The sequence below is a fragment of the Manis pentadactyla genome, chromosome 4 (assembly GCF_030020395.1).
Source record: "Manis pentadactyla isolate mManPen7 chromosome 4, mManPen7.hap1, whole genome shotgun sequence".
In the NCBI taxonomy this organism is placed as follows: Eukaryota; Metazoa; Chordata; class Mammalia; order Pholidota; family Manidae; genus Manis; species Manis pentadactyla.
The window spans coordinates 180,083,682-180,110,911 of NC_080022.1; the positions used below are offsets into that span (position 1 = coordinate 180,083,682).

General features: G+C 40.8%; 1 protein-coding gene across 11 annotated transcripts in view; it reads left to right on the forward strand.

The window, feature by feature from the left end:
* Positions 1 to 27,230, forward strand: part of MAP2K6 (mitogen-activated protein kinase kinase 6) — a 126,265-nt gene that overhangs the window by 81,992 nt on the left and 17,043 nt on the right. For 6 of the 11 annotated variants that reach the window (XM_057501663.1, XM_057501664.1, XM_057501659.1 and 3 more), the window contains exons 7-14: positions 27 to 78; positions 2,020 to 2,147; positions 3,024 to 3,101; positions 4,267 to 4,406; positions 11,833 to 11,878; positions 19,197 to 19,512; positions 23,806 to 23,940; positions 24,320 to 24,641. In XM_057501663.1, the coding sequence (XP_057357646.1) occupies positions 27 to 78; positions 2,020 to 2,147; positions 3,024 to 3,101; positions 4,267 to 4,406; positions 11,833 to 11,878; positions 19,197 to 19,274 (522 nt within the window). In that variant the 3' untranslated portion in view covers positions 19,275 to 19,512; positions 23,806 to 23,940; positions 24,320 to 24,641. Of the gene's footprint in view, positions 1 to 26; positions 79 to 2,019; positions 2,148 to 3,023; positions 3,102 to 4,266; positions 4,407 to 11,832; positions 11,879 to 19,196; positions 19,534 to 23,805; positions 23,941 to 24,319; positions 24,642 to 27,230 lie in introns of those variants that run through there. The other 5 variants (XM_057501662.1, XM_057501657.1, XM_036900113.2 and 2 more) reach the window with 5 other exon arrangements.

A 27,230-nucleotide genomic window follows, 5' to 3' on the forward strand; every position in this document is an offset into this window, starting at 1 on the left:
AAACCTGTCTTGTGTTTCTCTTGCAGATCGTAAAAGCGTTAGAACATTTACACAGTAAGCTCTCTGTCATTCATCGAGGTAAGCATCCATGGAGCTGCCGTGGCTGTTCCTTTTGTAAAACTCATTTCCTTTACCTGGATTTTTTTCCCCTCTAGTGGATGGAAGTAGAATTCAGTCAGGCAAGAGAACTGAGGGGTTTTCCTTTGGGACTGGACAACAAATCATCTAAGTAGCTATTCTTTATCTTGTCTGAGGGCATAAGAAAGCATGGGCTTTACGTTACACCTAAATTGAATATAATACATCTGTTACCGAGAAGAGCTGTGGGATTACCCCACTGAACATTTTAGAGACTAACACAAAAATTCATTTAGTATTGGCTCTCACTTAAGAGCTTGTTAGAAAAGCAGAATCATGGGGCCCAAGACCACCTGAATCAGAATCTGAATTATTAAGAAGAATTCTTAGGTACCATTAAGTGTGAAAAGCTCTAGTATAAAGCATGGCCCTTTCAGACAGTAAGAGGCAGGCTAAGATGGAAAAATCTGTATGTTTTGTCTCTTCTTCTTACCCTTTCTTTCTTCCTTCCTATTGGCCTGTTATCTCTTCATCCATCCATCCATCCTCCTGTATATCCATTCTTTCGTCTTTCATCCACCCATTCATCCATCCATTTATCTCTTATAATCATTTTCCTGACATTTATACAGCACTAAAACAGATGCCTTGAGAGGTGTCTTGGAAGAAATCATATATCCTCATTAAAATTGCACATGGGGATTCTTGATAGAGAAATAAGACAAATGTACAGTAAACACACGGACACAAATAAACCACATTAGAAATATGAAAGTACCAATTATGGAAGTCGTATAGGTAGAATATAAAACAAAGAAATGTTTAGCCCTGGGTGACTATAGTCAAGGAAAGCTTCTTGGAAGAGATACACTCAGCCATGTCTAAGGAAAAATCAATGGAAAGACTGATGGCTAGTAGGTCATAGTGATTTGGTAATTCTCACACTATCTGAGCCTGTAAGGTAAATGTCTTGCACAGTGTACCTGTTATTATTATTACTAAATGTTATCATTAAAAACTGGAGAAATAGGAAGGAAGGAGAGGAGACGAAGTTGGGGAGGAATCCAGAGAGCAAGAAGAATGTGTATCACCCACTAAAGTGCAACTGATGTTTAAGGATTTGTTTGAAAATTATGAAGTATTTCATTCTTATTAGGAAATGTATGTAAGGTCTGAAAAGTAATAAAATGAAATTAGTCTATCTGCCATTTGGCTTAAGGGGAAAATTATGAGGGATAATTTTTAAAGTTTTTAGAATAACTTTTTTCTTCTGATGACACGTCCTTTGTGAAAAGCATCACAAGGGAAAAAATTAGCTGTAATTTCTACATCCGTTATCCAGAGATAACAATCTCTATCTCTCTGGGGGTGCACCTTACAGTCTGGAATACTTTGGTGAGTTAACACTGTGTGACCTCTGGCACCCCTCTTGCAGAGGCTTATGAACTGGGCAGAGGCTTATGAGCTTTTCAAAAATCACTTTATTGTCCTAAGAACACTTGACATGAGATCTACCCTCACAACAGATCTTTGTATACAATACGATGTTGTTCATTAGCAGGTCAGTGAGGCACAGCAGATCTCTAGGTCTTACTCATTTTACAGTAGAGACTGTGGACCTGGGCGTTTGATTCAGTGATACTTTGTTACATTTTTACTACATATATGGGGACAATGAAGATGATAAAATAAATAGGGGAAACAGGCCTTTCCATTGGTAGACTCACAATAGTACAAGCAGGACAAAACATGAAATAAAAAATCACGTTGAAAGCAATGAACACATATGTAACTGAGGCAGGCATGTCAGTTACTTTTGTGTTGGGCCTCATAGGGAAAGGCAGGTGAGGGAGAAATGGAGATTTCAGGCCCTCTGGTGGCAGAGAAATGCATCTGCAAAGCAGGCGGGGATGAAGGACACCTGGCTGTTCTTGCTTTCAGATGTCAAGCCTTCCAACGTGCTGATTAACACTCTGGGCCAAGTCAAGATGTGTGATTTTGGAATCAGTGGCTACCTTGTAGACTCTGTCGCTAAAACCATTGACGCGGGATGCAAACCGTACATGGCTGTAAGTACAGCAGCTGGGGCGGCAGCCGAGAACGCAACGGCCGGCCAGCCATGCCAGGGAACAGGGAATGGATGGCCACAGAGGGAAAACTAATACGGGCCTAAGATGCAAGCAATATTCTGCATCTTCTTTTTTCTTAAGTATTTCCTATCTGAAATCCTTAGTCACTTGCTCTGTGTGTGTCATTTAAAAAAAATCAAGTAAAGGACAAAAGCATTGTAAAAAATACATATACAGCCCACACAGTTGTCCATAGGGAGTTACAAGGACTGCTTCCTTGTTTGTTGAGGGCGGGACAGTAAACAGCATTTAAATTCCCCTAACAGGTCAGTTAGGTTAGTCCTGAGAGAAACACATGGCTGGGAAGATTCACTGCCCTTAGCAGAGACCTTGGGATCCCCTTTACGTTAAAAGACATTTACTGTATTTTTCTGAAGCAGATTTGTGTCTGGGACTGAAACATTGCCTCTCTGTGTTTAGCTAAAATATTGTTTGGGTCTATTAACACCAGATAGTAGCCCAGTGACTCTTGTTGATCCTTTTTACTGAGTTCTGGACTGTTTTTAACAGGAAGATTCTAGACTGGTAGAGTGGCTTTGTAACATATATATACTATTTCTCCTTAGGTCAAAATTGAAATGAGTTTTGAATTGAGAGGAGACTTTGGTCCATTACTATCCCCAAGAAAAGACTACTGTAGAATGAGGAAAACCCCATGGAGACATCAATATTTATTGTAGTTAGTGAGTCTTCTTTGCCTGGGAGGCATGTTATCAGCTTAAAACAAGTCACTTGGCAGCTGGGCCACCTCCATCCCCAGAGACTTTATCGAGCTAAGAATGTTATCTCAGTTGTCTTTTTCTGTCTCTTTTCCAGCCTGAAAGAATAAACCCAGAGCTCAACCAGAAGGGGTACAGTGTGAAGTCTGACATTTGGAGTCTGGGCATCACAATGGTAACATATGATACTCATCCTGGAACGCAGGGTTTCTGGGCATGACGCTGAAATGGGGCATTGGGACCGAAAGGCAGACACCCTAACTGCTGGCCTTGGCACCCTGTCCTGCCTGAGATTACAGGAGCTTTTGAGTGACAATGATTTGCAATGTGGTGTAGTTGAAATAGCGGGCTGGATGAGGAACCCCAGCTTGTCTCTTTATTCCACTATGAACTAGTGATATGCTTGAGTAACTGATGGAGTCACATGGAATGTCTCACTGTCCTCATCCATAAAATGAGAGGGTCTAACTATAGTTCTTGACAGTTACCCTTATAGTTTAAAATGAAATTATTCTAATCAAGGCATATTCTAATCAAGGGGTGCTAATGTATGTGGACCTGGATAGAACTGTTATTCAGGACATAGACTCTGCTTCCTAGAATATGTTTAAGAGAGAAGTCTTGGCTGTTGAGGTCAAGTAGAGCCCAAAGACACGAGAACGAATCGGATCATTTCCTTAGGCACAGCCCTAAACTTACACGATGAATGCCTGGTTCATCATTGTGGTGATCACCAGTTTTCAGTGTATCACCAAGGCCTGGAATTATCCACTGCGGTCCTGGCTCCTTCCCAGGGTCAGCAGCTGATTAAATCCCGTGAGTTATTTCATGTCCCCGCCCAGAATACATGTGATCTTGTAATGGCAAAGTGGCCTTACTCAGTTCCAAAAAAAAGATCAGTCGTTTGATCCTAGGGTTTTGTTTTGTTTTATTTTGTTTCCCTTCATTCCAGCCAGGGACCTGCAGATGGCAGCAGATGTACAGCCCTGTAAAAGTCTTAGGGTGAGAATTACTTTTCATACCAAACCTTTGAAAAGCTGCTTGCTTTACATCCTGAAGTTTAATACTGCCGGCGTATGATTTTATTAGGTGTCATAGTGGATTTTAGTGAGCGCCCAGTTTTAAATAGGCTTAATGGTTGTCTTTAGTAGGATAATATTTGAAAATCCCTAGCACTAGGAATTGGGGGAAGATTGGGGGAAAATATTATTAGTTTATTTTCCCCCCAAATTTTACTTGCACTTCACTTTTGTATTTCCCCACGATTTCTCTGGAACAAGACCCAGCAGTTCCTTCAAGTAGCCCTCTTTCTGCTCTTGTCTCCGTGTTTTTCTCTCTAGATTGAACTGGCCATCCTTCGGTTTCCCTACGATTCGTGGGGAACCCCTTTCCAGCAGCTCAAACAGGTGGTAGAGGAGCCATCGCCGCAACTCCCAGCAGACAAGTTCTCCGAAGAGTTTGTGGACTTTACCTCCCAGTGGTAAGAGCGCCGGCCTCGCCCCCAGGTGCCCTAGTTAGGGAACAAGAGTTCTCACGGGTTTCTTCCACTGGTCTGAATCCATTAGGCAGACATTCCTTCCAAAAGCCTTTACGGGGTGTGCCCTCGGTGCTGAGAGTCAAAGTACCTTTCCCGCAGCCCCTGCTCTCACTGAGCTCAAAGCCAAATGGGGAGCCTCACGAGTCTGTAATTATAGGGCAATACAGCAGGTCCGTCGGTGGAGACGCACACAGGGTGTTTGGGGAACGCTGAGGAAAGACATTAGGGGAGAGCGTCTGGAGGACATACATCCTGAGCTGACACCATGCGAGGTATTTTCCAAGGGAAAGGGAAAGAGGAGAGGGAAAGGTATTCCCAACAGAAGCAATATTGTGCATCATATCACAAAAGTGAGAAATGCCCTTATGGGAGCTACAAGCAGTTTGGTACTTGATTTGAGCATAAAGAGAAAGATGGTAGGACCCACTGGGGGCTAGTTAAGAATTACCTTGGGTGAGAAGACAATAGGTAGTTTCAGACTGTAACTTAGTTACCTGGAAGTCTTGCAAAGCAGGTCTGGCGTTGCATAGGCTGCCTCCTGCACAGCCTTGCTAACTGTGGACACACTTACCCCTGAGGGAATGTGGACAACACTGGGGGTCTGAGAAGGGAACCTAAAGGGAAGTGGGGGTGGAAAGATGGAAGGGGTTGTACTAGTCATGCCAACTTGTGTTCATGGAAATTGCCAGTGGAGTTGAGGGAAGTGGAGAGGGGAGCTTTCCCCAGAAAATCTAGAGATTTCAGTCTGCCTACGGCCATGCCTAGCATGACTTGGCCCTAGTGGCCATTGCAAGGGCTGCTGGAAGAGCATGCCCAAGGAGGGCACACAGTGGGGCCATGTTCATTTATCTGGGCATCCTGCAGAAGAGAGGAGAAATGGGACTAAGAGGAATTGCAGATGGTGACACCCCCAGCTGGGGCCCTTGGAGAGGAGCCTTTCTGGCCACTTGCCGCTGAGGAAGGGGCTGGACCTCTGAAGGCTGATTGACAGTTACAGCTTCCTCAAGGTTATCAGTCCTTGGCCTTCATGCTCTTTGGAAGAAATATTACGAGGGCAGCTTTTCCTGGGGAACATCATGAGACAAAGCAACTGTCTGTTGCTTGTGGAACTAAGGCCTCTTGTACTTCTTGTTAGCGCTTGTCCCTGTGTCACCCGTGGAACTTTAACCTAATGGTATAGGAGGCTGTCCCACTGTTGTCTGTTTTTGTTTTAGTTTTGCCTGAATGGCCAGAGAGGAACACTGGGCTCTTGCGCCCTTGTCTGTTGATGCGTCTTGCTGTACACTCCTCTGGGTCATTGAGGCATGGCCTCCCATCTGTTTCCCTTGAGGTAGTGGGCTGGGTGTTGTGACTCATCAGCCAGGCCGAGATGGGCTCATGATTTTGCCTTCTGGATTTAAGAATTTCTTTTGCTTATCTTCAACCATGTAAAGGTCACAGAAAAAAAGGTATGAGTTGTCTTGGATAGCTCGGACCAGTCGTTCTCAAGATGGGTGGTAAGGGAAAGGGATCTTATCTAGGGAAGTCTTTTCAAACTAGGCCCCTTATAATCTTTCTCCCACCTGTCCCCTTTTCCTCACGGTTCTGGGTACTTCAGAAAACCTTGGTAAGAACGCAGCTGCTGTGAAACGTTTGAGAAAGCTAAGCTGCTTGTTGTGAAGCAGCACTTGAATCCTATAGTTCTCAACTCTGGCTGCTCATTTATAAAACTCAGGAGGGTTTTCAAAGGTACGTCACCCTGGCCTCACCCTCAGAGGTTCTGGTTGGGTTGGTCTTGGGAGGGTCCTGAATATCAGTATTTTTTCAAATGTCCTCAAATCATTCTACCAAATGGCTGGGGTGAGAACTTTTAATTTAGACTCATGATTTGTAGACCTGCCATCAGCAACTTCCTATTCAAAAGCTGCTCTTCTTCGATAATTTATTTTTAAAAAACTATTCCACTACTTTGTCTTCCACCAAAATTGTTTTTTTCTCTTACCTAGCATTTCCTCTGAAGAATCAGAGTGTTAAAGCATTTTTCAGATATTTAAAAATGAAGACTTTGAAAAATACATGCTTTTTAATTTTAATGTATGCACGTAGATGTGGACATTTCCAGATGCTCGGATTATTGCTCTTTGTATAATGACCACCTTGTGCCTGTCCTCCCCCCCAGGACACTCCTAATGTCTTCACCGGCACTCTCTGATGCCTCTACGTCCCTCTTGTTTTCTCTTAATTGTGTTCCCAGCTACTATAGTTCATTAATTTAAAAAATGTTGAGCCTTACACATTTTCCAGCTTTCCTGGAACAGTTCATTCTATTGATACTGTTAATTCTTTGTCGTTTGCATTCACACTTAAGTCAGTCGCGTCTGGCTCATTTATGGGGTTTACTAAAAAAAAAAAAAAAAAAAAAAAGAATAATAACAAACAAAAATCCCTTTAGCTTTGAACTCAAAGGATAGATTCTTCTTCGAATGTTCAGTGCTGAAGCTCCTACAGAATCTGATACTTAAGAATTTATCAGCTGTGTAAAGTAGTGCATTGTTTTTGTTGATCTGAGCATTGGGAAGTAGAAGGGGAGCATTAATTCTGAATTGTTTGGGTATATTCTTGCCTATCCCCAGTTGAATGTTTTAAGAGTACAGGCTCTCCTGTTTCAGATGCCAGGTCAATAGTTCTTTGCCTACAAAAATCACCAATATATTTTCTTTGATAGCCCCTTAGTATGAACATTATTTTGAAGTCAACTGAATTGGAAAAGTTGTCTCATGGTTCAAAAAAAAAAATGGTGCTTTTTTTTCAGACTTTATGAATGGCTTAGATCTTTATGGAAAGAATTTTATTTTTCCTATGTACTAGCATACAGATACCTGTCTGCCTCAAGTAGCAGTCTAGGTACTTCTCTTGTTTTATTACTGACAGTTTTGAGGCTGATCTGGAGGTGGGTAGAAAGAATGGAGAAATGATTATTATCTAAGAGCACCTCTTCTCTTTCTTCACGAAGAGAAGGATGGAGCATATGAGCTTAACTCCCTTTTATAGCTCTTCCTCCATTTTCCTATGTATAAAGTGGCATTTTTGAGACACAGCTTCATAAAAGGACCCTTTTTTGACTTCCATGTGTTTTTTGTATTTTTATGACATAGGCTAGAATCCTTCTAGACTTCTTGAAAAGCCCCAACTCTTTGTGATAAATGGGGAAAGGGCTACATATTTGGGAAGTGAAAAAATTCATCTCAAATTTCAAAATAGATACATCTGTGTGTTGACCTCCTACATCTTGCCTTTGGGTTCAACGATGAAATAGAAGAAAAAGGTTTACATAACTCATCACCTAGGTAACTGTCAGAGTGTTTGTGACCTTTCGTGGGATGCATCCCCCCTAAGCATTTGATGACATCAGAAGGCTGCTACACGCTGTACACCTTCATCTGAGGAATCAATTTGGGAGCCAGTGTCCTCTGATCCCTGCTTGTCCATTGACAGTAAACTGTGGTTCATGGGGTCGCGTGGGAAGCATTTGCAGGCTATCACATCCAAAGTTAGATCTAGAGCCCAGAGATCCAGCTGATGTATTTCTTTTGCAGCGACAGCAGAAAAACCATCACCCTCAGCGGGGGGTCTGGGGGTTAGAAGTGAAAGTGAAGGTATTCATTCCTCATGAACTTGAAGGAAAAAAAACCCAATGATTTCTTTAAAACCCTTCCTTTCTGTACTTATTTTGAAGTAGGACTGTTAAATGACATTTTCTGCCTCTTTTGTTCCCTAGAGAAGCCTTACCTATAGGGAGGTTAACAAGGATTTTTTCTCAAAAAAAGGAATCTTAGCAGGCTTACTCTTTTCACCATAACCTCTTCCTATAACCTCTACGCTTACAGGCTTGGAGACTAGAGGAAATCACTGGAAATCAACTACCAAGTGCCAGAACAGCTCGACTGCCTTTCTGTCATGTTCTTCGGGCCTATTTAAGAGGCTCGGTGCCCAGCTGATCAGTCTGGTGGCATGTCGGAGTGTGTTGGAGGCCCACCCAGACGTTGATACTGTCTGACTCAGAGGAACTAGTATAAAACAGAGACAATCAAATATAGTTCCCAACGTGTTCAGGAAGGACAGTAAAAAGAGGCACTGGATATTTATTTAGCTGATGACAAATGTATGGCTTGAGAGGCGCAATCTGTTTTTATTCTGTGGATGCACCAAATAGGCCTTCTTGGAAGCGGTCAGGGGAATTCAAATAGGCAGAAATCCTCTGGTCAGCACAAACTTCAAACTAGCAATTCTCAAGACAGCATGGAGCTGCTTTTTAGTGTCAGCTACGGTCAGGAGCGTGTGTTGTGGCATTTGGAAGAGGAATTAGGGCAGTTAGCTAATTGCACGCTTGAAAATGACAAGCCACTTGAAAATTCAAAAGTCTGACTCAAATCCAAAAAGAAATTGGTGTAGCTTTGAACTCCACACTTGTTATTTTATACAGAATTTCAAGCACTTCCTATTAAAACATGGAAAATTTGCTTTTTTCCCCCCTAACCTTATCCTGGGTATTTTCTATTCTTAGCCCATGTTTTGAAGTGTTCTCAATTTAAAAGATGGGGAGAATGGGTTATATATCAGTTATATTAATTCAATAAGCAGTCTTGGTTTGCTGTGTGAGTATTTTCCATCAGTGCTCTGCAGTAGCCCTTGTGGTAAATCTGGGTCTTTCAGATCAGAGGCCATAAGTCAAGACATAGTCTATGGGCCAGCAGTCTCTGGCCAGGTCTTAGGAGTCCTGAACACTTTAGGAGGGGTCAACTCTAAGGTGGGGTACTTTCTCCATGTTTTCTTTATGCATCTTAACACAACTTCTGGGGAAAGTTTGCATAAGCCTCCAAAATGAAAAGATAAGATATCCTGACTTTAAAGGACCTCTCCTTAATAAAAGCAAGTGTTTACATTCCTCTACCTGAGAAGAGAGAGCCTTATTTGATTATCTACTAAACAGAAGTTCAAAAGTAAGCAACATCACAAAGGTCTCTGGCTGGTTAAAGAGGCTATTGTAACATTTGAGAAACCAGCACTTCCTAACTATGATTCCCTCGGTTCAGTTGTGGACCAATGAAAGCTGGTAATGGGTAGATGGGGCATGATCCTCGAGGGAAATATGTCCGAGTCAGTGTGAAGTTAGGGTCTGATGACCGACTAACTTTCCCTCTAAACAGAGGTGCCTGAAACCAACTACTTGAATACTGAGTGTGGGTTTAATGTTGCATTTGTGCTTTTCACTTGATTTTAGCAAGTTAAGTCACTGAGATTATGGAGAAAACTCTCTGGTGTGTGATTTGCTATGAACAACAGCTGGAAATTCAGGGCTTTTGGTCATTAGCCTGTTTGTTTACTAGGGTCCATGTGCAAGTGAGAAGCACTCCTGGGATTACATTTCTTCTTCTGTGTTTCTTTCTAGGTGAACTAGGTCTGGCAATTGGGAAGAAGAACTTGTATTTTCTGGGGTTGGGAGGTCGGGAAGGGTGGTAGTGATGAGGATGTGTGCAAATGACAGATTGAACCAACTGGAGATGCTTCTAAATGAATTTCACTTCAGAGAAGGGGACAGATGATAGCAATGAGGAGAAATGCCCTGGCACATATGCTCGGGGGTTCTCAGTCTCAGCACAATGATGTTTGGGACCGGATCATCCTTTGTTGTGGGGAACAGTCCTGTGTATTATAGGATGTTTAGTGACATCACTGGCCTCTACCTATAGGATGCCTGTAACACTCCCCCTTATCGGTTGTGTCAACTAAAAATGCCTCCAGCTATTGCCAAATATCCGTCCCCTGGCAGGTGGACTCCACCAGAGGAGCCCTGTAGAATCGCAGGAGACAGGCACACGCAGAGTCCTAGGCGGGAGTGACAGTTCTCGTTCATTGCCCTCAGACACACCTTCCCATATTCAATCCGGCTTTGACAGTTGATAAATTCCTCTTTCTAATTCACTCTTATTTTTATCCTCAGTTGAGATGAAACTTTCTCTCATAGGATGTCTGGTCACTGAGGTCACTAGGTGCTAGATCTGCCCTCAGTTCCAGATTGAAACTTCTCTCCTCACATCTACCTGTTCCCTGTCTCAGGTTCCCTGGCGTCTACCCACTGCATTGCCTGGGATAAACTGGTAGGCTGCTTTATGTTGTTTTGGTTCAAAAACTTCCTCTCTCTCTCTCTCTCTCTTTTTTTTTTTTCTTCATTTCGTGTTGTTTTAAACCACAGTTCCTCAAAGTGTCTCAACCACTCCACTCCCTAAGGGCACCTTGCCCCCTCCTCCCCCCATTATTATTAGCCTGTGTGGGTGGAGCAGAGCTCATGTCACACATAATTAGGTCTCATTTGCTCAAAATGATCCATCAGCACAAATTCCAGCAACCGAGTATCAGTCACATTTTGGTTTCTTCGATGTCAGGCCGAGTTCCTTTCCATTCATGTGTGATTTTGTGGCCCAGCGGGCAGAGGAGAGCTGTAGGTTGCCTTGCAAATCATAGTTTTCGAAATCATCCTTTTCTCCATTCTGTAACGTGGGATTCCCACACCAAATAAACTGCTTCTTTGCTTTCTTTGACACTCTAAGGCCGGGGGTGGCCACGGGGGTGGGTGGAGGATAGGGGTGTGGGGTTGGCCTCTTCGTATTGCAGTTTTATTCCTGCTGCCTCTGGTATCACATGTTATTAAAATGTTTGTATGTATAGATAGTTGTGTATACAGAATGCAAGCCAGGTGACAGGAGTGCATGACCGCAGAGTGTTTCTAAGAATAATGGCAAAGTCACCGACGGGGAGTGTTTTCTCTTTCATCAGCCAAGAGGTCGTAAACAAGTGGTGTGGCCTTAGCCGTTTCACAGGTGTGTTGTTTCTGTCTCAGGCAGGTTTGACTGGGAATATAGAAAAGCAAATTATGCTTTCCTGGCAATGAGAGCAAGGAGAACGAGGTATTGAAGACAGTGAAGAGATAACAAATTAACATAAGGAACACCCGCCAGTTTCTTTGCCAATCCGGAGGAAGTAAAAGCTGTTTTGAAGGAAAGTAGGCATGTAATTTGAAACAGAAGGGATGCGCATTAGAATAATTACTTTATGTGTCATTGGTAAAATATCAGAAGGAAAGTACATCACACACACACACACACACACACACACACACACACTCCTATTCCTCCCATCAAAGTATACCTAGAGTGATTTAAACATAATTTGTTAAGTGTAACAGAAGAGGAAAGTCAAGTTAGGAGATTTATGTGTTCAGTATGTTTTTAAAGCTACTTATGTTTAGTCTGCTACAGGTTCTGAAATCCTAGTCTAGGGAATGTGCAGATGGTTTCTAGAATCTAATGTGATAAATTTTTTTCTCTTTAAGCTTGAAGAAGAATTCCAAAGAACGGCCGACGTACCCAGAGCTCATGGTATGTACTGTTAGCAGGGGCACCAGGTCCAAGCTGTGTATGTATGCGCGGGTGAAGTATGTGTATGTGGCATCCAGTAAGGATAGAGTGACTAAGAACTAAATTGTAATCAAACACCTTTATTGGAAGAGCTGATTTATTGAGACATTGGTAACTGGAATTGCACTCCCCAAGAAAAAGCAAGAGTTGAGTCCTTCACTTGTCCTAAATCTTTCGTATAACCTGGACATATCACCATTTTTAGCTATGTTTTTGCATGCTGATAAACCTGCCATCATATACACCCAACTACGTCTGTCACATTTATAATTTCAAGTTTTTGGGATATTAAGAGTCATTAGTTACTAATATAAAATGAAGGAAAGATGACTTCAAGGATTTCAGTACTGAGGAAAACAAGTGCTATGTGACTGATGAATGTTTGATAAAATACTTAAGATTTATTGGATGGACTTAATTTTGGTGAGTGTTTAGGGAGGAAAGAATCACTGTTTTCTCCCCATTTTCCCTTTAGTGAGAAGAAACAAAACAACAGCTTATTAATTTGAATCACACTCCCTCAGCATTCACAGCTTATCATTTGCACTGTCTGTCGAAAAAGGAGTGAAAATAAGACATCAGAGCTGTTGTTTTAATGTAGTTCCTCTTAAATTATGGTAATTGCAATTCTAAGCTAATCACAGATGATTCTTTAATATAGACAGCAGGGATCTAAACTTGGCAATTCCTCTCTAAGTATATGTGGAGGCACATTTTTTGAGGAAATATTACAAAATTCAGATTACTCATTTATGTTAACATCTTCCTAGATTTGTTTCAGTTATCAAAGTTACAACTTTTTCAGCAGGAAAAATTTTGTTCATGCAGAATTTCAAAAGCAAAAGAGCCAGCATTGACACCGTTTCTTGCTGGAGCACAGTTATTCAGTGGGAATTGAATGCTGGCATCCATCCCATCCCACCACAAACAGTCTTCTAGACCAACTCAGGGCAGGAGACAGAAGCACAGGACCCTGATAGCTTTTAACAGATGGTGTAGTGTGGTTAGGTGGGTCCAACACGTAAAAAGTGAAGCTTGTTGGCCATGTGTATGTCTTCCTTGGAAAAATGTCTTGTCAAGCCCTGTGCCCATTTTGAAATTGGATTATTTGTTTTTTGCAATTGAGTTGTATGAATTCTTTATATATTTTGGATGTTAACCCCTCATCAGATATGAGGTTTGCAGATACTTTCTCCCAATCCGTAGGTTGCCATTTCATTTTGTTTATGGTTTCCTTTGCTGTATAGAAGTATTTTAGTTCAGTGTTCTTGTTGATTTTTCCAACAAGTACCTGCAAATTTGCTGTCCATCACTAATCATCAGAGAAATACAAATCAAAACCATGATATCACCTGTGCATACCTGTTAGAATGGCTACTGTAAAAAAGACAAGAGATAACAATTGCTGGTTAGGATGGGGAGAAAAGGAACCCTTTGGGCACTGTTGGAAGGAATGTATATAGGTTCAGCCACTATGGAAACAATATAGAGATTCCTCAAGAAATTTGAGTTAAAATAGAACTACCACATGATCTAGCAGTCCCACGTCTGGGATTGTATCTGGAGGAAATGAAATCACTATCTCAAGGAGATATCTGCACCCCCATGCTCACTGCAGCATTATTTACAGTAGCCAAGACGTGGAAACAATGTACGTGTCCATCAGTGCATGAATGGATAAAGATTATGTCACACACACAAAATGAAATATTACCCAGCCATAAAAAGAAGGAAATGCTGTCATTTGCAACAACATGGATAAAATATGTACAGCATGGTGACCATATCAACAACACTGTATTCTTGGAAGTTGCTAGGAGAAAAGATCTTAAAGGTTCTCATCACACACAAAAAAACTTGGGAACTATGTGAGGCTGTGTTAACTAACCTCATTGTGTTAATCATTGCATAATATATAAGTGTATCAAATCATCATGTTGTACAATTAAGCTTACACAATGTTGTATGTCAATTATATCTTAGTAAAGTTGAGAAAAATTTAGCTTGGAGATGTCAAGCTGGGAAGAGTTACAGAAAGCTGATCCAGATGATAAGTCATAGTCTCAGCCAACCACATGAATATTCAGTTCTGTTGGTTAGGCTTTTTTTAAAAAAATGCTTTCTTCTTTTTTTAAAAAAATTAAAGTATAGTAGATATAGAATCTTTTATTAGTTTCAAGTATATAACACAGTGGTTCACCAGTTACCCACATTTTAAACACTCACCCCAACTAGTCTAGCTACTGTCTGTCAATATAGGAAGATGTTACAGAATCATTGGCTATACACTCTATGCTGTACTACCATCCCTGTGACCAGCCTACATTATGATTGAGAGTTTTTGTGCCCCTTTATCCCTCTCCCCCTCTCCACTATCCATCCCAGCCTCTCGCCCATGATACTCATCAGTCACTTCTAAGTGTCTGTGAGCCTACCACTATTTTTTTCATTTTGCTTTGTTCTGTTTTTAGATTCCACAAATAAGTGAAATCATACAGTATTTGTCTTTCTTTGTGTGGCTTATTTCATCGAGCATAATACCCTCTAGGTCCATCCATGTTGTCACAAATGGCAGGATTTCTTTTATTTTATGGCTGAATAACACCATTGCGTATAAGCACCACATCTTCTTTAGCTATTCGTTTATTGATGGACACTTTGGTTGCTTCCGTATCTTGGTTATTGTAAATAATACAGAAAAAAACATAAGGGTGCATGTTATCTTTTCAAATCAGGTATTTTGTTTTCTTTGGGTAAATTCCTAGAAGTGGAATTGCTGGGTCATATGGTACTGCTATTTTTAGTTTTTTAAGGAAACTCCATACTGCTTTCCACAGTGGTTTCATCAATTTACATTCTTACCAACAGTGTAGGATGGTGCCCTTTTCTCCACATCCTCACCAACACTTGTTATTTCTTGTCTTTTGGATAGTGTCCATTCAACCTCGTGTGAGGTAATATCTCATTGTGGTTTTGATTTGCATTTCCCTGATGATCAGTGATGTGGAGCATCTTTTCACATGCCTGTGTGTTGGCCATCTGTATCTCTTCCTTTGGAAAATGTCTGTTCAGGTCCTCTGCCCATTTTTAATTTGGGTTATTTGTTTTTTTGGAGTTGAGTCATATGAGTTCTTTATTATTTTGGATGTTAACGTCCTATCAGATAAATCATTTAGGAATATATTCTCTCATACTGTAGGCTGCCTTTTTGTTCTATTGATGGTATCCCTTGCTATACAGAAACTTTTCAGTTTGATGTAGTCCCATGTGTTCATTTTTTATTTTTTTACCCTTGCATGGGGAGATGTATCCAGAAAAAAATTGCTCATCCTTATGTTCAAGAGATTTTTGCCTGTGTTTTCTTCTAAGAGTTTAATGGTTTCATGTCTTACATTTAGGTCTTTGATCCATTTTGAGTTTCCTTTTGTGTATGGAGTTAGACAGTAATCAAGTTTCATTCTCTCACATGTATCTGTCTAGTTTTTCCAACATCAGTTATTGAAAGGGCTGTCTTTTCCCCATTGTATATTCATGGCCCTTTATCATATATTAATTGACCATATATGCATGGGTTTATGTCTGGGCTCTTTATTCTGTTTCATTGATCTATGGGTCTCATCTTCTGCCAGTACCATACTGTTTTGATTACTTTAGTTTTATAGTATAGCTTGGAGTCAGGGAGCATGATACCCCCAGCTTTGTTCTTCTTTGTTGGTTAAGTTTTGATTTAAGTCTGAACTATTCTCTAATTGGGTGACCATAAAAGAATGCTGGAAAAAGTTTAAGAATAGACAAGGGCATCTCTTTGGGCCTCCACTGTCTTCTTTAATAAAGGAGCCCCTGGGACTCAGCATTCTCCTGGCTCTATTAAAGTAAGTCCCAGACCCACAGCTGAGGAAGAAAAGATGAGTAATCCTTGAGAAGATTGCAGCATTCTACATGTTTGGATTGAGTATTTCCTCCCTGATTATGTTTTTAATAGCCAGTCAGGCACCTTTTCAGTCCTGGCTGTACTTATGCAACCCCCAGAGCATTTTAAAATTAATTTCACATAAAGTACAATAGACATAGAGAGATTACTGTGGGGTCCTATGAAGTCTGTTATTCTATTTCTAAGTTGTCTTATTTGTCACTATTTTCAGATAAAAGAACATTTGCTATATAGTTCTGGCTATTTAAAATGAAGAACTTTTTTCCCTCCAAGAGACCTCAGTTGAACACACTTGGGAAAAAATGCTGAGTTCTAGCTTAATGTACATTGGCAGCTGTGAATTCTACCTTTCTAATATACTCTAACCGTGTAATCGTTTATAGCCTACATATTAATGTTGTAAGGTCATGTGAGCCTCCTCTACTTTTTATGGCATCAGTCTCTGTGGTATTGGAAATGGACTTGCCTTTTAAGGCCTTAGCTGCTCTCTGCTTTCCCGTGGAATTGAGGTTTTTGAATGGAAAGTCTGAGTCCAAACTCTTTGACTTTAGGATTGGAAAAACACATGCTGAAAGGCTATTGTTTAGATTATAGGAGTTGGTGAAGGAAGGAAAAAAAAAATCCCTTTTCCAGGTGAAGAACATTATAATTAAGGCCCCAACCCAGACATGTACCTCTTATGGAAATCTGAAATGTTTTCCCCCCTAATTTGGATTGAGGGGTAGACATGCTTTAAGATCATCTCATTTCCCTATTCTCTCAAACTCCCACTGTGGGGCATGACTAAGATTTGTTCTTCTAGAATAGAGACCAGCCAGCATTTTCTGTAAAGGGTTATATAGTATGTATTTTAAGTTTGTGGGCTGTCATAAGTACTCAACTCTGTTATTCTTGTGCAAGAACAGCCATATTCAATATGTAAACACATGGGTATGGCTGTGTTCCAATAAAACTTTATTTCAAAAATAGACAATGGGCCAGATTTGGCACCTGGCCCATCTGTTGTTGACTCCTGTCTCAGGTGATAACCACCAGAAATGAGAACCACGCAATGCAAGTGCTTGCCCATGTTCTTCAAAATATTCTGGCAAGTTCTAGACTGAGTCACAGTGTTAAGTAAGGATGACTGAACCCATAGACAATCATAGCCTTGAGGCATGAGGTGTTGTGTATGGAATATGGAGACCACTGGGGACTGCAGCTCGTTCCGATGTTCCTGGCAGTATGTTCATAGATCTCCATGTTTTCTCCGAGCACACCCAGTGGCACAGCCTTCTTCCTCTTCCTGTACCTGGCTTTTCTTTGGAGAAACCCCGCCCTGGGGAACGAATCATGGTGCCTCATTTGCTCGGCTCCTGCTTGCTGCCCTTGCTATTCTTAGTCCATTGCTTATAGAAGGGACCGGGTTCCCTCCCAACTTTTATAGCCTCAAAACCCACAGAAGAAGGCAAGTCACATTTTCCATTTTGACATGCTTTTCTGCTTTCCCCAGGCCCTGCCCTCTGGCTCTTGCAGCATTTCCCTAGCCTGAGAATAAACTGAAAGATACCCCAGGATTTTTTTCTGTTTTGTAAGACTTCAGGTCAGGATATTGAATTCATTCACAGACTCAGGCTATATCCCCTGACCTAAGAGTTGCCAGTAGAACCAGAGGCAAGATGGGACTGGTGGGCATTGGAAACAGCCGGTGAGACAGTCTGAGCTTTGAAGTATCCTGTTTTGATAGTAAAAACTTTTGAGTACATTTAAAAATCACGAAATGTCCAGAGGAGGTGGGAAAGCTAATAAGCATGATGGTCAAACCCTTGGTAAGTGTGCTGGGTAGGTGGTTAGTAATTAAAAATCAAGCTGTTTATTTGTCCAAGGAGCTCAGGATGAAGGGCCCATCGTTTAGAGCTAATTAATACACAGTCAATACCGTGGGTGTCAGGCTCTGAGCCAACACCCAGCCTGCACCTTCGGATGGGCAAAAGCAGAAAGCCTCCTTTCTATTTTCTGAGTCAGTGACCCCCTGCCTTCCTTTGGGTTTTATTTCTTTGCTCCTTTTCCATTTGCATTGTTTCCTGAAACTTCCATGGGTGGGCATTCAGTTCCCCACAGAGCTGACTCATCCAGCCCTCTGCTGTCAGGTTTTAAACAAATATAATTAGAAAACCTACAGCTAGGCAACATGAAGGTTGTAAACTAAAATCACCAGTCAGGGGAAACAGAGTGAGTCATCTGATGTCTGCATGCAAAAATGCTCAGATTTAGCTGCTGAGCTAGTCATTGAAAATAATAACCACTAGACAGGTAGGGACCATTTTTAGGTGGGAGAGAGTGGTTGGGGTACATGGTACTAGGTTCTACCTGAAGGAATTATACTCTTCCATTTGTTTGAATGGCTCTGTTTTCACTGTGAGAACAGAGGATCATGAGCTGACCTATCTCCTTCTCATTAGAGATGTAACGTTCTAGTGTGATAGGTGGGCATTGACTGTAACAAAATTGGGCATTTGGGGGAGGATTGTTCTGATGCAGAGAAAGTGGCTTCGTTTTTCTTCCAAAATATTCTCTCTACATGTTTTGAAATGTGTTGCGTCTTGTGTTGTACCATGCCTATTCCCCCAGCAAAGTGCTAGACTTGATGTTCTTATAAAGTTTACCGCATCTGAGCTGCATGCATAGAGACCATTTTTTTGCTCATCAATCTTTAATCTCCAAGTTGAATTTTCTCTGGACGTGCCTAGAGTTAGGCAGTCCACGTTATATCTTCCAGATGGATCAACTCTTCATTGAGAATGAGATAAGTAGAACTCATGGCCATTAGGTGTGGCTGAGAAAATGGCTTTGTGAACTGTTTCGGTCCAAACCACCTCTTCAATGCCAAGGGGAAAGCAATGCTTTGCCCATTTACTTGTTCCACAAAACTGGTTTCTCATTCTACCATCCACTTCCCAAGAAATGAATGTGTATAAAACTATGAAATAAATATCTCGTTATTTTACCTCTTTATCAGTTTAAAATTACTTTGTAGGGAACAGGGTTACTTGTTAGAGTTTTGGCTGTCTTAGCTAATCCTTGTACTTTATCATAGATGGGATTTATATAGCCTAATTACATACATATTTTTTAAAGCAATAGGTACTCCACAGTGGAATCAGATATCAAAATGGGAGGAAATAGCAACTAAGAGGTATCGTTAAAATGTTTGCATCCCTAGATGTGTATTTGATTTGGGCAGGGGGAGGAATATACAGCTGAGCCCTAATAGGGGTATTCAGTCTGTTTACCAAACATTTAATTTGCTAATCTCATATGTTGTCAATGGCAAATATTAATACCATGTATTTTTCTTTTCTTTCCCAGCAACATCCATTTTTCACCCTACACGAATCCAAAGCAACAGACGTGGCATCTTTTGTAAAACTGATTCTTGGAGATTGAAAACAATGGACTTAATCAGTTGACCCTCCTGTGGATTGGTGGGTTTACGGGGTGAAGCAAGTTCACTAAAGCGCCAATGGAAACTCATCTTTGAGATAATTTAACCCTGCCTCTCAGAAGGTTTTTTTTCCTCCCCACTTTCTTTGTTTTTTTCCCTCCAATGGGGGCCTTGGAATCTATAGTATAGAATGAACTGTCTAGATGGATGGAATATGATAAAGGCTTAGGACTTCAAAAGGTGATTAAATATTTAATGATGTGTCTTATGAGTCCTTAAGCTTCTCAGACTTCTCTGGTCTTTTATAAAGCGAATGCATTGGCCCTGGTAAAAAGGTGCTACCATAGTGATGACATTGTCAGTAGATTTGTAGTTTGTCCCAAATATTATTTTAATATTTATGTTTAAGTGCTTGGTTTGAAAAGATTCCATTTTATGCCAGGAGGGAGACATGAAAGACAGGGTTGGGTTGGTAATATTTATAGGGCTTTTGTTTTTTAAGTTCAATTGTGTCTGTGGTCCGGAAGAAATTATTTAATATGCATCTGTAGGAGTATTATGAAAATATCAATAAGGAGCTCTTCTTGTGAAATATCTGTCCCAGCTGTTGTGGCTGTTGTTATGTCCCTGGATTCCTGCTCAATCCTGGGTTAATAACCATGTATTTTAGGTGAAGTGGCAAGGTGTCCTGGTCATACTCTTTTCTCAATTTTGGAAAACACCATCTTTTATCACAGCTCAAAGAGTCACAAGTTTGGTTCTCTTGACATTTGTGGTATAGTTTTAATGGAATGTGATTCATGATGAGATTTTATATCACCTGTGTAGCCTTTTACCTGTGTGTGTGTGTGTGTGTGTGTGTGTGTGCGCGCGCGCATGCATGTGCATTTGATAAATCACAAGTTGGCCAGCTGGCTTCTGTAAACATCCATATTTAATAAGGGAGACATTTGTCAGTCTCCAGAGGAAATGACGTCAAACCATACAGAGAATTGGTGCCTTCTTTACTTTCGGCCCTATGGATTGTCTTTGTAGTTTAATATCCTCTTTTGCGCTTTTTTTTCTTATTCTGTGAAGAAGCCTTACTATTAAATGGGAGGACTTGCAATAGAAGAAAAATTAAAGGTAGTTAGTAGTTCTTTGATCAGATGAGGAGACAATGGGGAGAGTTGAATTAATCCCTAGGAGAGGACTGCCAAATTTCTACAGGTGGAGCTGAGGCTACGTCTTTCTTAGCCGCGTGCAGTAGCTTGTTCATGGTAGCAGGCCAGCTCCACTGTGGATTCTTAGCAGGCTGATGAATCAATAAAGGCTCTTTCTCATGGCTACATATACCCGTAGGTTCTCTGGATTGCTCAAGGATCAAGGATTGAAGTGATGCAGGGAAACTGTAGACCAATAAGACCCAGGGAACATTGCTTTGGACATTGTGCTTATGTAAGACTACTCTTGGAGTACAGGGACAGAGAGTTTTGATTAAAAAGAAGAGGGCACTCGCTGTTTTTTTCCTTGCCTGAGATTCACAGATATGGAGGTTATTGCTCCCTCAAACCTCCCCATCTTCCCTTTTCAAAGTTTGAAGTGCAATCATCTATTTTTCTCTGTATTCACTCCTTGTCCATGACCTCTAGCGCATAGCAGTTGCCCAGCGTATGGCACCTCCTTATACCTCTTGGTGTTCAGTTACAAGAGGTAACCTGTTTGATTAAACATCAGTTTCATCTGCTTTGAAACTACCTCGGCCCTCATCTTTTTTTCAGCCAGAAAGGGGTATTATCCTGGTGATTCTAGCCATTCATTTTCCCACCCACTTTCCCAAATCTAGAAGTTTCTCCCTTTGAGATGGGGAGGAAAAAAAAAAAATTCGCAACTGTATTCCTTGCTTTATTCACCCAACTTATGAAAAGAGAAAGTGGTAGAAAGAAATCTGAGGTCATTCCATTAGAGCTCTTGGTGAAATATGTAGAGGTGGAGGGGCTCGTCAGTGCCCTCAGCCCAGGGGCACATTAGAATCACTGGGAACTTGTGAGCATCGTCCGTGCCAAGGGCCCAGAGATTTTTGGATTTCATCGGTCCAAGGTAGGGCCTGGGAATTGGTATTTGTTGCAAGCCTCTTAGATGATTCTGATGCTCAGCAGGATTGAGAGTACTGGTCTAGTACCTACTGAAGAGATGTTGATCTAAAGTTTCTCTTGAACATTTGCAGAGAGTAATGATTGTAGGGTTCCTGAAGTACTGATTTGAAATTTGGGATCTCTTTTTCCCATAGAAACAATGTCATTAGGTATCTTACGTACTAAGGTGGAATGGCTTGGTAGCCTTTTGAGTCTAAATTTTGGAAAGTGGGGTTTTTTTTTTTTTTTGAGAACTGTGTTATAAGTTCTAAATAACTAATTTAAAATAAAGGTGGAGATACATAAACAATGTTTAAGTTGATATAAATTGGGAGTGTCCTGTACATACATACATATATAATACGCATACATATATAAAGAGATAGAGATAGAGAGAAAGGGAGAGGAAAGATATATTCAGGGATGGTTCCCATAATATTTAATGCACTACCAGCATGGACCATCTGATTATTAGTCCTGTCTATATCTACCAGTGTATCAGAAAGTGAATATATCTTTACAAAAAAGATTATCCTCTTTTTTCCAAGTGTATTTGATTTGGTACCATATAACCTGTCCATATTTTCAATTGTCTTTATGTTTATAAAAAATCTCTCTCTCTATATATATATACTGTTGATTTCAGAGGTGTGCCAAAAATGTAATGTGAATGACTTCTAAGACAATTGCCATATATGTGTACATATCAATGAGTATTGCCTTTCAGAGTAGCCACCTTGAAAGACTACATATTTATGTGAATAATGCTACTAAAATATTTTTTGCCACTTCTCTTTCAGAAAAGCCTTCAGGATCAGTTTCTTTCCCCCACATGTGTAACATGTAATCACCATTTTAAAATTACTCCTCAGCTGTTTATTTTGTACAAAAACCCTTACCAGGTATTTTCTTCTTTGGTTTAACTCCCTTGTTCAACAGACTTAGACCCATAGAACCAAGTTGTGTTTGGCAATTTCTAGATGTCAAATCTGCCCTCAGAGCTGAAGTTTCGCCATTACTGGATCTTTTATAAAATACTATATCATGGGTTCTGAAGATAATTTCAAATGTGGATTTCCCTAAAAGTGTACATTGGTTCTTAAGCAAAATCAACCTTCCTGGACTAAGTGTGGAGCCTCCCAAAATGGTGATTTCAAAGAAGAAAGAACTCACACAGATGAAGTTATTTGATGATGCAATAGCAGTAAGACAGTCCCCAGTGTCACACTTGGCCCTCATCTAATAGCCATGATTAAAGGTCTTGATGTGGAAGAACAGTCCAGTTTTCTAAAGGCTGTGTTTGGTCATGCTTATACAGTCAGAATGAGTTGGTTTAAATAAGCAGCTTCTATCTTGGTTAAACTATCTGAAATGGAAAATGAGTATATATGTGGATAATTCTAAAGTATTTGTATTTTACACCTCTTGTGTATCCTCCAAGCCTAACCAAAACCAAAACAAAAACAAGAACAAAAAAAAACAAAAAATGCACATGCTAAAGATTCTCAAACTTTCTTTGTTCATAGTGCCATTGGTTGAGTAATTTTTGTTACATGGTGCCCTACACCAAAATAAATACTTAATAGTAATTCCATTTATTAAAGAGTTAGGTCCAAAAAACTTAATAGTAGAGGTTTGCATTTTGTCCGATACATATTGCTGTGTTTTTCTCAAAACTTTGCAATTTTGTGTGGTGTCTCTGAGAGTTTACTGTGGTGCCCCAGGGTGCCTGAGCACACAGTTTGGGGACCATAGACTATGTTATACTGATGTCTGCGCTGTCTACTGTTGGTGACCCTCAAAATGGAATTCTTGGCCACTCAACTCTCGATGTTTCTTGACTCTTTGTGTTTCATCAGTATTATTGGTTTTGCTTGCCTTTGGTTGATGAACTTCTTAATTGAGGTGATGCTGTCCTTTGGCATCCATCAGTCTGGCAATGCTGGATGTCATATATTAGAAAATGAAATACTCAGTAACATTAGAGGAGGCCAACACTGAGACTCATGAGGCCCTTGGTGTCTCCAAATGCACCTGACCTGGTATCTTCGGAATATAATCACAAAGGAGACAGAGAGGGACTAATGTTTTCTTAGTCTAACACTAAAAATTGTTTTGTTGACCAAGAGGCTTCTCCTCTGCTCAGAGAAACTATTCTCTTTCTTCCAAAGGTGTCTTTTAACACTTCATCTTTGGCCTGGGTCCTGATTTCTCACCCAAATGCTTGTTTTGGCTTTGTTTTTCCTCTCTGACCTTACAGGTAGGATTCATGTATTTATAAAATTCATTGGAGCTGTTGGTCAGATCTAGTAAAATACATTAGACCTTCTTGTGTTAGGGATTTTGTGTTCTGAACATCTATCTATGACTTAAAGGAGATTGGCTGGCTTAAAAAAATCTTCCATTTTTATTTAATTAGCGTGTAGATGGAGCAGTTTTTAAGTGGACCTCTGAAATGTCACATATTCAGATGGAAAAATGCCAGAGTAAAATCTAGAAAGAAGATGCTACCAAACCTGATAGAACTGAAAAAAAAGAGATTTTATTCTAGAAGGTATGTTCTTCTTGTCTGTGTGCATGTGGTGTGTGTGTGTGTGTGTGTGTGTTTTAGCACTGTTAAATGTGCTGGCAGCTAAAGGTACTCTCTGGTTTTCTTTGGCTTTGGTTGGGGGTACTCTGGATTCCTTTGGGAATCTGTTGAAGGCTAAGACCTTTTCCCTAGGAAAATGCACATAGTACGTGGAAAACATAGTTTTGCAAACTTTTTTTTTGTTGAGGGGAAGGGAGTGTAGGACAGTTTGTAGGCCCCATATAATCAATAACCTCTGCTGTGTAGAATGTGGACTGTGACCTTCTAGACCAGGAATTGGCAAACTTTTTAATTTTTGTAAAGGGCCAGATAGTAAATATTTTTGGCTTTTTGTTCCTTACAGTCCCTGTTGCAGCTACTGAGATCTGCTGTTACAGTCTGAAAGCATCCATAAACACTACGTAAATGAGTGAGCATGTGCTGAGTTCCAATAAAGCTGTATTTCCAAAAGCAGATGATGAGCTGAATTTGGCCCGCAGGCCATGGTTTGCCAATACTCATCCTAGACATCAAATACAAAACTCCACCTGATAACTGTGTGCATAGAATTCTTGCATTTAGTGAGTCTTTAGCTCAGCTGCTGTTAGGAAGATGAAGACAGGAAAAGGAACTCAGAAAAGATGGAGACTGTGTAGTCCCAGGGACAGTGACTCTTCATTTCTTTGGTAAGTATTCCTTGCTTTGGAAGCTAGTGGGACAGTTTTCTTCCAATGAAGCTGAATATGTACTTTTTCCTTTTCTCTGTAGTATCCAGCATAACTTACTGCAATTTGGAAATAAAAGGCACACTCTTCTCTTGGACATTAATTGCATTCTTGTTTCTTAGTTTTGCATCCTGTTTCTCTCTGTGGTGTGCTTCTCATGCAAGGAGAATCGCAGACCCCCAGACACTAATCATTTGATTTTCCTTTTGCCTGGACTGTAGTCTCTTAGGATTTGAGAACTTGGGAGGCCAGACTTACCTCAGAAGTAGAAGGCAGGTAGAATTCTTAAAATCTTCCAATTCATCCACTTGGTCTATCAGGCCATCTTTTCAGAAAGAAAGAAATAATGGTTTGGGGGGGGGTGTCACAAGACTGGTTCTCAGGTGGACATAGAGCTCTAGGCTGCCACTGTATCAAGACACTTAGCCCTACCCCTTGAGTACCCTGCCTTGGGCTTGGAGAGATGAGGCTGCTTTACCTTACTCCTTTTTCAATCGTCAGTAAAGTTCTATTTTAAGGGGCCTATGCAAAATGCCTCCTTTCTGATGGGAGTGTCTCGGGTTGCCAGCCCTGGTTGAATTTCTGGCCTCATGGCCTCTAGTGAAAGATCTGTTGCCCCTTTGGGATGAGAACAACTGTGTAATTTGCTTGGCCTTCTCTCAGAATGCTATGCAAATAACTGCCATCTAAGCTCTGTCCGTTTTCTTCTTTCAGAGCAGTGCAACACATCTTACTTACAGCTAGAGTTTTCTTTGTTATTCAGAAACATTGTGTTTTCCTGCTGTGTCATCAGGCAAACATAAATAACACTTAGAATGACACTCAGGAACTCCTCAAGAGAGCCTGTTTAAGTATTTGATTGGGCAACTTACCTAAAAGACCATTTTCTCTTCACCTGGGGAAACAACCTGAATTCCAGAGCCTTCCAAATGAAATTCTCCTTCTGGGGGAAGCACATAGCCACCACATACACCACCCACCACCTGCTCCTGGTGTCTGCAATGAAGAGGTGTCATTTTTCTGAGGTTTCGAGAGTCACTGATGACAGCCATGCAAATATAATTCTACCATCGCAGGCTTTCTGATGGAGTCATTTGGAATCAACCCATAAGTTGGGGTTTATCTTTCGGTTCCTGACCCAAACTCCTTTTTCAAGCAAAATTTCTCTAAAAACCTCTCCAATCTGAGTTGAAGAGGACTTGGGCCTCAGGAGAAACACAAAACAAAGTCCAGGACTTTGTGGCTGGACTTTTTCTTTTTAAAAAAAGAAACAAATGTCACCTCATCACACAAACATGTAATAGAATTTAGAAATACCCATCTCTAGTTCCCTGGGACCGTCAGTATCTTGACATCGCTCTCATTGTCATTTGGACTAGGACACCGAACCATTTATTCTTGGGAGTCTACATTTGGATTTGGGGAGATTTGCATTGTATTTCTTTCTTACAGTTGCTACTATGGACAGATTTCACTGTGAGCAGTTAATCCTGATATGCAGAGGTTTTCCCCAGCTTACCCTTTTGCATTTCTGGGATTTTAGGATTTCTTTCAAGGAATAAGGCAAATGCTGTTGTGACTTGGAGACTGAGTTCAGGGAAATCATGGGAAATTTAGGCGCTTACTTGTGTCTGAATAAAGGAAACAGAACTTCCTAAGCGATCCCCAGAGTTAGTGGCTTTGGCCAAGCCACCACAGTCTTTTCTGTTTTCCTTGATTACATTTTCTTGTTCTTCCTTGCTGGACACTGATGTGTCCTTAACTGACTTAACACTTCTGTGGAAAGGAACTGACCCCACATTTTTATACCTCCACACTCAAATTCAACAATTTGGCATTGGTCTGCCAACATTAGGTTCCGTTGTTCCCAAATTGTGAGCGATATCTAAAAGAACTTTTAGTAAAACTTTCACACAAGATATAAGACCTTATAATAAAACTTCTCTTTGGCCTGTAAACGGGAGCATCTGGATTGGGTATCTGTTCATTTTAAGTAATATTCTACTGTGGCCAGTTAGCATCATTGTGTCAAAGTCAGCATTTGTATTAGAGTCTGTGGGCTATTTCAACAAAGCATGTCAGGCCACCACCTCAGGGGACTGCCAGTGGACTTTGGAGTTTAAGACGGAACAGTGATGGGAAATTCTGTCTGGGGAATGCGAGAAAAGGTAAATGCAAAGAGCAGTGCTGGACTACGAACCCCATGGGAGAGCAGGCTGGCAGACAGGTATAGCCCTTATTTTCTGTATTATTCCAGAGATGATCTAGGGGAAAACCTATCAAAAACCTAGTCTTTTTTTTTTTCTCTTAAGAGCACTGAATGGTGAGATGATTCAGAGCGTGGCATTGCTTCTGATATCAGAAACGTTTCTCTTGTTTCCCAACTGTTACTGAGTCTACAGTCCCTGTTTGAAGCTGATGTCACTCAGAAAAGAGGTAAAGGATTGGAGGGGTGGCACAGCATTTTGAGTTTCCAGCCCACCTGTCAGCTACCTTCTGAGTAAAGAAATATGAATACAAAGAGTCCCTTAATCTTTGGTTCTAGTGGTG